The 14111-nt window shown below is 40.1% G+C and overlaps 1 protein-coding gene across 2 annotated transcripts in view; it reads right to left on the bottom strand.

Moving 5' to 3' along the window:
• LOC136878877 (zinc finger CCCH domain-containing protein 18) overlaps nt 1-14111 on the bottom strand; it is a 210947-nt gene that overhangs the window by 163542 nt on the left and 33294 nt on the right. For both annotated transcript variants that reach the window (XM_067152440.2, XM_067152441.2), the window contains exon 2: nt 6974-8169. In XM_067152440.2, coding sequence (XP_067008541.2) covers nt 6974-8151 — 1178 coding nt within the window. In that variant the 5' untranslated portion in view covers nt 8152-8169. The remainder of the gene's footprint in view (nt 1-6973; nt 8170-14111) is intronic.

The raw sequence follows: 14111 nt of genomic DNA, 5'->3' as shown, positions 1-14111 counted from the left end.
TATCCATCTTCCTGATGATCGCCCCCTCTCGTGTAGTCCCCACCCGGAGATCCGAATGGTGGACTAGTTTACCTCCGGAATATTTTACCCAGGAGGAAGCCATCATCAGTACATTATTCATACAGAGAGAGCTGCATGTCCTCGGGAGGTAGTTACAGCTGTAGTTTCCCGTTGCTTTCAGCCGTGTAGCAGTATCAACACAGCTAAGCCATGTTGAGTATTATTACAAGGCCGTATCAGTCAATCATCTAGACTGCCGCCCTTGCAACTACCGAAAGGCTGCTACCCCCCTTTCGATGAACCATTCGTTAGTCTGGTCTCTCAACAGATACCCATCCGATATGTTTGCACCTGCGGCTCGGCTATCTGCATCATTGGGACACGCAAGCCTCCCCACCGCAGCAAGGTCACATGGTTCGCAGAATGGAATATGGTGTGTGCTGCCTTAGAGTAATGTGTGTGTACTTCTGAGGACTGTAATAGAAGCAGCATTTGAGCATCTATCATTAACATTGGAACATTGTTAATGGTCATTGTTGTAGGGAGTACTGTCCTGCTGTTTAACTCTGTTGAGCTGTTGCTGTTTAGTTGTTCACTATTTTGAGTGAATTACTGGACTGTCTCAGGAGCCATGTGTTATGTTGCCAGCAGCCGTGTTCAAACCTAGCAGTCTGCACGCAGCTGCTGTATGGGGGTGACTGACTTGTGAGCGCAAGTGTAGGGCCTGTCAATCAGGATTACCATCTCCCATGTAATACGAATGAGCTGGACTACCTACTGTGAGAAAAGAATGGAGACTTGTAAATAGACAGCAATTAGTGAGTGCGGTTAGTCATGGTTGAATGTGTGTATGTGTACATTTATTAGGTCACCCTGAAATAAATTAAGGTAATAAAAGAGAAGGTATTTTATTCGCAACAAAAGTTGTGTCAGAAGCTGGAATAGACCCCATGAGTGATATCATTTTAATCAGCACGAATAAGCAGACCAGATACTGCACGTTTTGACCACTGCCAGAAGCATTCTAGAACATCTGTATATAGTGAGTACTGTGCCGAACCAAGCCTGCCTTGGTGATGCACTTCCTTTATTCCTACTTGTCCTTGACTGTCGTCGTTGCCATTAGCGATAACATTACCCGAATGTGACGTGAAACTTACAGTTTCTCATTCAAGATGGCGCTCTAGCCATCTGTGTTGATACACGGTCTGTCTCTCACCCTCCGAGTGTTAAGCTAGTCTGCTCGTGATACCAACAATGGAGGGATCGAAAATGACGAACAAACTGGGATTTAAAATGTGCTTCTTGATCTACAAATTGCTATTATCATGGATTTACTTGTTTCAAGGCTCGGCTCTCTGCTGGGAGTCATCATTTTGATTGACGTAAATATTTCGAGATTCCTGATTGCTGTTCCCAGGTATTAATTCATTTTATTTCATTTTATGTGCCATAGTTACAAGAACGGTTCTATGTAATTGTATTTCGGTAGTCTTATCATCTGTCTTTGCAGGCTCTTAATTAATTTTGTGTGTGTTTTGAATTTTTCTTTGTGTGTGTGCACGCGCGAGAACGGACAGTGGTATTTACCTATCTGTTTGTTTCGGCCTGTGTGTTTGTGGGTTTTGAGACCATGCTCGTTTGGAGCACGGATGCTAACTGTTGATATGTGCGCGGTCCGCATTAGTACGACTGCATTATCCCTTTCGTGATTACATTTTCTGATTCCTTCGATAACATGTTCCACGTCACATTATTTTTCTGAAACGAGTTTCTATTTTTATGTGGTCATACGGAAGTGAATAGTGCAATTGTGTGTACTGTCGCCGTGTAACACAAAACTTACTGTGTCATTGAAGGGGATACTACTTGATGTTCTATTTTTCTGCAGTTATGTAAGTAACTTTTAAGGCAGCTTCCCATTTTTGCTTCCATTTTAATATCGTGTGTATTTGTAACAAACCCCATTTTCTTTTGATCCATTCTTTTATTCATGGGGATTACGGGTTCTTGCCTTTCCGTCCTTTCGCTCCCCTTTCGTCTACGCACGGGTCCAGCTCCGAACTGTTTTAGTTTGTTCTAGTCCAACCACGGCAATTTATGAAGAGAGGTAAGTGAGGTAAGTATCTGTGCATGTCATGTCCTGAGTTATGGTAGCAGGGTAGGGGGTGGTAGAAGTGGTAGGCAGAGCGCGGTTCGTGCCTGGGTTTCATCGAGAGGTTGAATTTCGGTGAAACAGAGCTGGATTCGTTTGTAACTCGACTCCTTTTCTTTACGATTGTACGACACTACTGTGAATGGATCTTACATTATGTTATTTTGTGACATACTTTCCCTTGTAGATTCTGTATAATTTCAGTTTTTAAGTTTACCAGTGTTGTGTGTTATCCTCCCCATTACCTATTCTGTCTGATGATATAGAGAATATAAAAGACCCTGTGTGTATAAACATAGTATTGAAAAAGGTGGACCATACGACAGGTCCATAAAAAATAAGATTACAGACAGTGAACTTCATGTTCAAGAATTAGCTGCTTTTGACGTTATCGCTTTAAGTGAAACTTGGTTGACGGATTTTATGTTAGACTCTGAAATCCCACTCTCTAAAGAGTTTTCCTTATTCAGGGCCGATCGTAGAACTGGATCCCGGGGATGGGGGTGTTTTAATCGCTATCGAATCTAAATGGCATGCGACCCTACACTCCGACCTGATGAATGACTGTGAAGCTGTTGGGGTTGAAGTTACATTTCATAACATAAAATATCTATTTGCATGTTTCTATAGACCACCTCGTTCCTATCTCAACTATTCTGAAGCTTTTCTTTCCTCTGTGCTTAAAGCCGTTCATTCCAAAGATAACATTGTCATACTAGGAGACTTTAATCTGTCTGTCTCCTGGATTTCCCCTTCATTAGGTCAGCCTTCTAATAGCCTGGACAAATGGTATATGGACCACTATATTAATGGACTCAAATTCAAACAGCATGTCTTGGAAAACACCTGCGGAAATAGTCTTCTTGACTACCTGCTTTCCTATAACAAGCCCTCATCTGTTTCTGTGGGACGAAATATTTTTAACTCCAACCACAAGTCCGTTGAAGCAACTTTCACTCTCACCCCTCCCCGTCCCTCGAGATGTCATCGACCTGTCCTTCGGAGCTCTGTGCCTGTGTGGCATAAAGTTGACTGGCAGACTGTAAATCGTACCCTGTCCCTTTTACCATGGCATTTGTTGCACGTGGGTGAAGTTCAAGATGCGGTAGACTTATTTTATGATTGGACACTTGCTGTGATCCGTGACCTCATTCCTACTCGTTCGATGTCCAGGAAATTCCCCCCATGGAAGAAGAGTGATACTAAAAGTGCTGAACTACTAAAATTGGTAGCCTGGAGACAATGGATGAATGCGCCCTCCGAGAGAAATTATAAAATATTCTCTGACCTTCGCAAACACCACAAGTATTTATTAAGGCAGGATTACTCAGAATATATTAATGGAGCCTGTCTTGAAGTAAGACACAACAGTAAAAGGTTCTGGTCACTTATAAATAACAAAAGAGACAACAAACAAATACCGGAAGTGGTAACCTGGGATCATTCTCTAGCCAGTGGAGCAGATAGACCTGAATTATTCAATTAATATTTTACCTCTAATTTTGTTAAACCTGTGCAATATGCTGAGTTTCCTAAAATCAAACCTGTTACTTCCCATAGCTTCAGTAATATTTCTACCACTGAATCTGAAGTGTTCTCCCTACTTTTGTCTTTGTCAGAAAATAAACCCACTGGTCCTGATGGTCTCAGTCCTATCTTCCTTAGGAATACAGCAGTAAGTCTTTCATACCCTATTAGTGTGATATTCAATCGGTGCTTCTCAGTCGGCTACTTTCCGAGCTCCTGGAAACTTGCTTATATCAGACTCATTCTTAAAGGTGGACAGAGGTCGGATATCGCAAATTATCGCCCGGTCTCTATATTACCTGTTTTATCAATCATTTGTGAAAGGATCATCCATCAGCATTTGCTTGCGTTTACAATTCCATATATATCCCCTCAGCAGCATGGTTTCCTTCCTGGAAGCTCCTGCGTAACTAACTTGGCTATCCTCCTCCATCATGCCACGTCTGCCATCCATGCGGGCTCTCAAATTGATGTATGCTATATCGACATCGCGAAGGCCTTCGATACCGTGGATCACACACTTCTGAACGGTTTAACGTTCATGGGCGACTCCTAGCTCTAATTAATAGCTTTCTGAGCGAAAGACTACAGCGTGTGGTCCTTGATGGATGCAGGTCTTCTCCCACCACCACCCTCTCTGGTATCCCGCAGGGTAGTGTCCTAGGTCCACTTCTTTTTGCCCTGTTTATTGATGACCTTATCGATACTGTTTCCCACCATTCATGTGAAATCCTTCTCTTTGCAGATAATTGTAAAATCTTCAAGCAGATCGATTCTCCTACAAATACAATCCAATTGCAAAATGCTCTTGATTCACTGTCAGGTTGGTGTACTACACGGCGTCTTAAACCTCATCCCTCCAAGTGTTCCACCATTTCGTTCACACTTCGTAAATCCCCTGTTCTACAAAAATATCACCTACTGAACTAACCGATTGCTCTTGTTGACAATCAAAAAGACTTAGGAGTGCATTTTGACAGTAAATTGTTGTTTGTCTCGCACATAAACAGGGTTACCTCACGTGCTATGTCACTCCTCGGTTTACTCTACAGGTTTTCTGACATCACAGATGTAAATGCCCTCCGAGCATTCTACGTTTCCTGTATCTTACCTATTGTTGAATACGCCTCTCCAGTCTGGTCCATTTCTGCTTCTTCAAACCTCTGCCACCTTGACCGTGTACAATTTTTTTTCTATGCAATCGTCAAAGCCAGGGTCCCTGCATGTCGGAACCTAAGCACTATCCAAGTGCTTGGGAAACTGAACCTCAAGATTCTTTCTGCTCGGAGGAAAGTAGCCGACCTAAAGCTGCTATACAAAGCAGCTAATGGTCTATTTAGGTCTCCAGATTTAGCTTCCTTATTCCCCCTCCACGTCCCATCCCGTAGTACCAGAATGAAGACCCTATTCCATATTCCTTACTCCCGACTTTCTCTCACCCAAAGGTCCCTTTCTATACGTATTCCAGCAATGTTTAATACATTATCTATCAACAAGAACCTAGACATCTTCATAACGTATCCTTCCTTCTGTCATGATATTTCTAATATAACTTAATTTTCCTTCTTGTTCTTTCCATTTCTGCTCCTGCATTTCCTGTAAATGTGTTTTTCTTTGTTAATATCATTGTTTATGTAAATATGTATTATATATGATTGTACAGTTTTTATTGTGTATATTTGTGTTCTTTGTAACTATCGATATATCTTTCATTTTAGATTCATATCTATTGTACATAGCTCAGATCATTGTAATTCGGCGTTATGCTGTTGCTGATCCTGAATAAATAAATAAATAAATTATTATTATTGTGATCACAATTCAATATGGATCAAAACCATGTTTATATCCTATGAGGAAGGTACCAGGAAGTACATATCTGCAGCAGTTCAAAAGTGGAATAATTCTGCCAACCACTGGAGTGAAAGGAACAAAGCTACAGCCCACGACGTGGCCCTCAATGACCGACAGTCATTACCAGAATGCGCACAGAACAACTACTAGCCCACATGGACGTCCAATACAGAGATCGCCACCTCCAACAGGCCTACCAGACAGCTTCAAACCAGATCTCAGAGGAGTACAGAGACTCTCCAAGATATCAAGACAGATGTTGCCTGTCTCGTCCATCTGGTCTACCCATCAGCACAAGCAGAGTTCCTCGAACAGCTGGGAATGCAGGCCTTCATACAATGTTAATGGTTGTTGTCATAAGGAGTACTGTCCTGCAGTTTAATAATGTTGAGCTGTTGCTGTTTAGTTATTCACTGTGTGAATTACTGGACTGTCTCTGGAGTTTAACAAAGGAACAGTCATCGTGTGTTGTGTGGCCAGCAGCCCTGTGTTCAAATCTAGTGGTCTGCACACAGCTACTGTATGGGGTGACTGACTTCTGAGCACAAGTGAAAGACCTGACAATCAGGATTAGAATCTCCCAGGTAATATGAATGAGACGGACTCCCTGCTGTGTGAACAGAATGGAGACTTGTAAATAGAGATTAATGAGTCAGTCATGGTTAAACAGAACTATATGCATATGCATTGGATGATCCTGAAATAACTTAGTAATTAAACAGCCAGTATTTTGTTCGTAACAGTATTATCATACACACTCGCTCTGATAGCTGGCACCATTCTTTTATAATACAGATTATACCAAACCTCTTAGGGTACTTTAATGGTAGGTTTTATTGGAGCACTTAATTTTACCGTGCTCCTACCCACTGACTACACTCAATGGAACAACACTTCTTAACATTATCACTAACAATATCAACAAGGATAAGAAGGTCCACCTATTCAATACTGTATATAATATGTTAATATTATTTATTACATCGGGACTATTTTCGACCCTTGCATTGGGTCATCTTCAGCCTTAAATTAGAAATGGAAAAGAACATTAAATGTAAATCACTAACATCCACAAAGTATTAAACTTGAGATAGGTGTGGCTCCTCTTATCTTCTAGTAAATACAGCACTCACAACAGGCATACGATATGAAAAATATGTTACAAGACCAATATGCAATTACAATCTTTTCCTCAACACAGGGTTAGGAAAATGCAGTCAGTCTGCCACCAGCAATATCAAATTCTATACAAAATATAATCTAGGTACAAATAAACTGCAATTTTTTTCCTATCTTCCATGCAATACCACCATAAGAAGCCTATTCATGCATTTCTTTCTCTCTAACGATCAAATTGAGTAAGTAAACAAGTAGGAAAACTAGAAATATGGACCAAATAATGATTTATGAAGAAAGTACAGAGTGGAGGCAACTCACCTGCAACTTGAACCCCACGTACACTGTCCACGATTATAAAACCGGCATATTGGGCGTGGCTCAGTCTCCTCGGGTCGATTTTCTTCCTCATCTGTTATTTCTCCCTCTTCCAAATCCTCTCCCTTTAATTCGCCTTCATCATCACTTTTCTCATCTTTTCCTTCACATTCTCCTTCCTCTTTTTCATCTTTCTCTCCTTGTTCTTCAGCTTCAAAATCTAGCTGCTCCATTTCCTCAACAGGTTCAGTTTCTTTTCGTACCACAACAGTGTCCTTTTTTTCCCTCTTTTTTCTATCATCTTCTGAGACTGCATCAAGACTATCTCGCCCATCATTACTGTCCAGATCTGACACATCTGACAGATCCTCTCCATGCCCAGTAATTTCTTCCTTCTTTGGGGTACTTTCATATTCACCATCAATTTCTGGTGGAGTTTTTGGTCTTCCCTTCACAACAACTTCTTCTGCATTTTGTGATTCATCATTATCATCAAGAGCAACACTGCTCATTGGTTTACTAAGATCTGACTTGTCAGATTTTCTGGATCTGTCCGATTTGTCTGACATTTCAGATCTCTCTGACTTTGATGATTTATCAGATTTATCTGATCGATCAGATCTATCTGATTTATCAGATTGATCAGATCTATCTGATTTATCAGACTTGTCTGACTTATTCGATTTATCTGATTTGTCTGACTTATCGGATTTGAAAGATTTCTCTGATTTGTAGGATTTATCAGACTTTTCAGATTTGGCTGATTTATCAGATTTTGTGGATTTGAATGATTTTTCAGATTTGTACGACTTTTCAGATTTTTCAGATTTGTACGACTTTTCAGATTTGTAAGACTTTTCAGATTTATCAGATTTACCTGATCGAACTGAAGAGGCAGATTTATTAGAAGAAGCTGATGATGCATTGCTTCTAGCATCATCATCATCATCACTAGAATCAGACACTTCACCATCATTTGATTTTGGGGACATTCTACCCTGCTCTGCCAAGGGTGGGGATCTAATTGGACTGGATTCTCCCCTTTCAGAGGCAGAGTCACTACTTTCATCTTCACTTTCATCTTTTGTAGGCTCAACTTCATCTGCAGTAGCCCTTCTTGAACGAACTGCAATTTCATGTTTAGTTTCAAATTCACCATCCAACGAACTATCAGAGTCCATAATAATCCTCCAACAGGTCTGAAATTACAAGGATGAAAATAAGTACAATAAACAAAGAAAATAATTTGTTTTGAAAAATATAAATACCTAGTAAAGAAACTACAGCACATTCAATGAACATGTACCACATAATTCCTTTGCCATTTATAATAAATTTACCAATAGCAGTACGTAGATATGATCAAGAAGAAAAGTACTTTACTGTAATATTATGTGGGTAATTTAGACCTTCAACATATGTATGCCCTAGTTCGCGATCAATTTGTACAGCTCTTGGCCTATTCCATTCAAACATTAAGCAAAGTGTATGATCTGTGGAAGGCATCTTCCTTATTTATATGAAAATGACATTTAATCATCCCTGTCAACTTAAAAAGACTGATTTATAATTCAAACAGTAAATTAGATCACAAATTTAAATATATGACACATTACAATAGTTGCAGAAAATCATGATCATCTGCATAAAAAATTATACAGATTAAAAAAAACTGTAGAAAAGCTCACAATTACTTTTGAAGATGTAGTTAAACCACCTTTTTAAAACAACCTTACGACTGCATTCTGAGGGGGTATGGGCGGGAAGATGAGGGGGGTGGGGGGAGGAAACAATATGAACATTATATAGTTTGTTAAAAACCTTCTGAAGCAATGGCTCAGAGAGGGAAAATGTGAGCTTTCAATGCTACAGATCCAAAATAGCCATTTGATAGTGTTCTCATAAACAACACTCCCATGGTAATGCTTAACAGCACCCAGTGTAAAAGACCTGTATATGATTCTTCTTTTTCTCCCATATAGCCACATTACGTCAGACTTAGAAAGTTCCCTTATATCCCTGTAGCTTTAGGGAGAAATGAGAATACATCTTCTTGTCCATCATAAATTAAGGAGCAAGCAGAATGAAACACGAATTAAGGTATCATCTGGGTAGCGAACCTTTAAAACTTTGTAAATCCAATCCAGTAGCCCATAATAGCAGCATGGTCATATGAAACCAATTTGAAGTGAACATAACATCCTTGAAATCCTCCCAAACACTTTCTTTACAATAATGTACCCACTGCTTTCACCAGAAATATTTTTCAGTCAACAGTAGTAGAAAAGAGGGTAGGTTATACCCTATCATGCCAGCATGTACCACAGTCACAGTAATGCAGCTGAGTGGAGAGAGGAGCCTAAATTAGAGGATTAGCAGCTACAATATGTGATTGTAGTTACTCATCAATATGAGGTAGATCATTAGATAATATTAATAACGTTATTTTTCAATTACTCATCAATATGAGGTAGATCATTAGATAATATTAATAACGTTATTTTTCAAGCCCCACTAACTACTTTTGACAGATTTTGGAGACGCCGACATGCCGGAATTTGTCCTGCAGTTCTTTATGCGCCAGTAAATCTACAGACAAGAGGCCGACATATTTGAGCACCTTCAAACAACCACCGGACTGAGCCAAGATCAAACCTGCCAAGTTGGGATCAGGAGGCCAGCACCTTAACTGTCTGAGCCACTCAGCCCTACTAGATTATTAGATTAAAGCCAGAGAGGAGTCTGGTCGAGGTGGCCAGATACTCTGACCGTCATTCCAGCATTAGTAGGTTTTGGTACAATAGCACAGCATTAAGAAGGTTTTAACTGAGAGCAACCAAGGATAACATCAATTATAAATGACAATACAAGACATCTAATATTGGTTTCACACACTGAAGACCTTGCCTTTAAGATGGCACTTTGGCAGGCAAACTGCCATACTTTAAAAGTTTTTTTTAATGTGGAAATTAGGAGGTAGGTTGAAATGCAACATGTGTACCATCAAAAAATAAAAAATCTATTTTACAAATTAAAAAACTTCATTAAGATACAGTGAATACTTTTCACTTTGGGAATTTTCTAAAACAAAAAAAACCACAACAACAAAGGTGCACCTGAATCAACTACCTTTTCTTCTGATCCAGTGATATCAAACATCTCTACAATTGCACTTTCATTCCTCATGATAGCAGGAACAAATCATTAATCACTTTGCACAATGCCAACAAAACCGTAAAAGAGTGGAATTTGTAAAGCTGGAAGCATGGAGTTTAGAAGCGAACATACAAATAAATAAGCTGCTAAGTTTGAGGAAGCAATGACAGCGGACAGAAGCGCATGGTACAGTTGTAACAAAAGACCTGCAAAGAGGTCTATCTAGTTTCCACCCAAGTTCTTTTTTTTTGCTAGTTGCTTTACGTCACACCGACACAGACAGGTCTTACGGCGACGATGGGATGGGGAAGGGCTAGGAGTGGGAGGGAAGCGGCCGTGGCCTTGATAAAGGTACAGCCCCAGCATTTGCCTGGTGTGAAAATGGGGAACCACGGAAAACCATCTTCAGGGCTGCCGAGAGTGGGGTTCGAACCTACTATCTCCCGAATACTGGATACCGGCCGCACTTAAGCGACAGCAGCTATCGAGCTCGGTCCACCCAAGTTCAATTTTGGTGATGTTGACAATGTAAATAAATACACAAGCCCAAGTCAGACTTTGGCATGGTCAGTCTACACTGTTAGTGACGGTGATTGTTTTACGAGGAAGTACAACTAGGCAACCATCCTCTATTAACATTAATCAGAGAAAAAATGGAAGGGGTCCGACACTTCAATAAAATGAAGATATCGATCAAAGGAAGACATGGGCCACAAAGGGTGTGAAAATGAAAGACTCCCTATGCATCGATTCTTAAAACGGTCAGGGTTGGAAAAGAACAAGAACTGACCAAGGGAGGTTGGATAAGATAGAGAAAAGCGAGGAGCCCGACACAAGTAAGTGGAAGCAATGTCAGGACTCAGTTAAGGATTCTGTGGTCACCAACCCATACTCCCAATTTAAGAGAATCTGGGGTCTTTTTTCTTTTTTGCTTTACATCACACTGACGCAGATAGGTCTTATGGCGACAATAGGACAGGAAAGGGCTAGGAGTCGAAAGAAAGCGGCCATGGCCTTAATTAAGGTACAGCCCCAGCATTTGCCTGGTGTGAAAATGGGAAACCATGGAAAACCATCTTCAGGGCTCGAACCCACTTTCTCCTGATTACTGGATACTGGCCGCACTTAAGCAACTGCAACTATCGAGCTCGGTAGGGGGTCCCTTTTAGTCGCCTTTTAAGGCAGATAAAGGACACCATGTGTGATATTCTACCGCCCCCCACCCACAGGGGGCTCTATGCTGTTACCCCACCCTGATAAACACTCACGCTTGATCTCCAATGTGTTAAACAAACAGGGCTGCTACAACTTCAGACCTGACTGTTAGTGCGTGACGATTAATAGATACATTAAGGCAAGCACTGGGGGGTGCTTAGTTTGTTTTGAAGGGTACATGATAGTCTGGAGACTCCTACGGACAACCTGCCATGTGGGTGACGAATGCCTGATCACCGTTCATCACAAGCACTGCAAAGGTATTCATGAAGCTGGCATATATATCTACTTTTTAAAAATGCTGTACAGTATACCTGTGGTACTGACCAATCATTCTTTATATTATATTGCCAATCCTAATATGTCTTGCCTCCTGATAGCATCCATAAAAGCACATTCGCAGGATTGTTTGGCCAGCAACAATTTTGAACATATATCCTATGACGCTCATACAGATGAATAGCCATTCACACGCATATCTTAATGTTAAGGTGCTCTTTAAAAATAAGGCTCCCTACAACCCAAAGACTGTGTTCTTGTACAAGGAATTAGTACATACTAGCTGATGTACCCAGGCTTCACAATGGAATTCTCAAAAAGGCTGCATTTGTCGTTTTCCAACTGAATTCAACATAGTTCATTACAATGGCATCAGTAGGAATGTAACGATTAAAAGCAATGTTGTCATATAAAATCCTTGATCAAATGAAAAACCGCACAATGGCGTCAGTAGGAATGTAACGATTAAAAGCAATAGTGTCATATAAAATACTTGATCAAATGAAAAACCGCACATTTTCTTACTTTTAACGAACAGTACTACGCTGCCCATCTAACAGTTGAAAGTCCCCGTACTGGAATGACCAAGCCACAGACAGCCGCGAACACTCCTCGGTGATTATTCCATTAAATATGCACACTGCTCATTCTGATCACTGCCTCAGAGTAGGGATCGAACAGCTGGAATGCTATGATGAACCAGTGTGTTACCAGTAGCATCAGAAAATTTATGAACCATAGGAAAGGATTGGCATGCTAAAGAAAAGAGAGATCTAACTCCCCAGCTACGTCCTGCCAATATTCAGGCAGGCTATTATACTTGGTACACAGCAGTAATCCCACATATCGGATATGAGTGGCAGCAGAAGACACAAAGCACATCACAACAAACAATGGTCAATGTAATGTTACTGCCGATCAATTTTATGAGCTTTCTATATTGCAGGCCTTCACATTTTGTTTTCTTCCGACTCTGTGATACTAGCACATCTTATAGAATTATTTATAGCGTAAACTGTAGTTGCTTATTCCCCAACTGCACATACCGAATTTCATTAAATCTGTTAACCCATTTTCTCCTGACTTGCCGCTGATATGGACAAAGCAACAAAAATGCAAATTCATGAATGTCTGTTATCGTCGCCGGTATGTTAAAAATGTATAAAAGAAATGATCGGAAGTTTAATACTACATAACATAGTATCTATGTTATACATAACATAGTATCTATGTTATGTAGTACTTATCGATAGAACCACTAATAACACAAATATTTCAGAATTACATTTTAAGCCTTCCCAAAAACTACCATTTCACTCAGCATGAATAAAATTATTTATGATCTAGATTGTAGCGGCTTTCCCTGACTTTTCATACTGATTTTCATTAAATTCACTTCAGCAGTTTTCTTGTGATACATGTAATTTTTGCGTACATACACAGACAGAAATTACAGAAAATTAAAAAGTGCATTTCCTTGTTACGCTGGACATGACCAATACAGGAATACAATTCTTCTTCAATTCTGAGCAATGTTCAATACAGATATAAAAATAAAAACAACCAGTCTTTTTCGAGACTCAACATAACTTCAATAAACACTAAAGGTTTATCCAGAGATAAAGCGATCTTACTCTCCGACATGTGCAAACATAAGAAGACTGACAACCTAGTGGTGCAAGAAACTCACAGAGGGGAAAACAACAACAGACCTAAAATAGAAGGGATGAGACTGATTCTTGAACACCCCCATGAACAGTATGGTAGTGCTGTATAAGTCACACCAGAGATTAGTGTTGAGTCATCTGAAATTCTTGACTGTAGAATTGGAATCATATTCTGTAACATCTATTTATAAACATACATTACATACATTATCATTATAAACTGTTATGCCTTTCAGCATTCAGCCTGTAAGCCTCTGTGAATTCACTAAGCGTCGCCACAATCCTCTATTTGCAACTAGTGCTGTGGCCTCATTTATTCCTATACCGCTTATCTTTAAATCATTAAAAGTGAGTCTAACCATTGTCGTCTTGGTCTCCCTCTACTTCTCTCACCCTCCATAACAGAGACCATTATCCTCCTCCATTTACCCCACATGACCCACCACTGAAGCTGGTTTATGCGTACGGCTTCATCCATAGAGTTCATTCCTAAATTAGCCTTTATCTCCTCATTCCGAGTACCCTCCTGCCATTGTTCCCACCTGTTTGTACCAGCAATCATTCTCGCTACTTTCATGTCTGTTACTTTTAACTTATGGATAAGATATCCTGAGTCCACCCAGCTTTTGCTTCCATAAAGCAAAGTTGGTCTGAAAACAGACAGATATAAAGATAGTTTCGTCTGGGAGCTGACATCCTTCTTACAGAATACTGTTGATCGCAACTGCGAACTCACTGCATTAGCTTTACTACACCTTGATTCAATCTCACTATATTACCATCTTGGGAGAACACGAACCTAAATACTTAAAATTATCTACCTG

This window comes from Anabrus simplex, chromosome 8 (genome assembly GCF_040414725.1).
Source record: "Anabrus simplex isolate iqAnaSimp1 chromosome 8, ASM4041472v1, whole genome shotgun sequence".
NCBI lineage: Eukaryota > Metazoa > Arthropoda > Insecta > Orthoptera > Tettigoniidae > Anabrus > Anabrus simplex.
The sequence above is the reverse complement of the archived record's forward strand: the minus strand, read 5'-3'. Positions and strand labels throughout refer to the sequence as shown.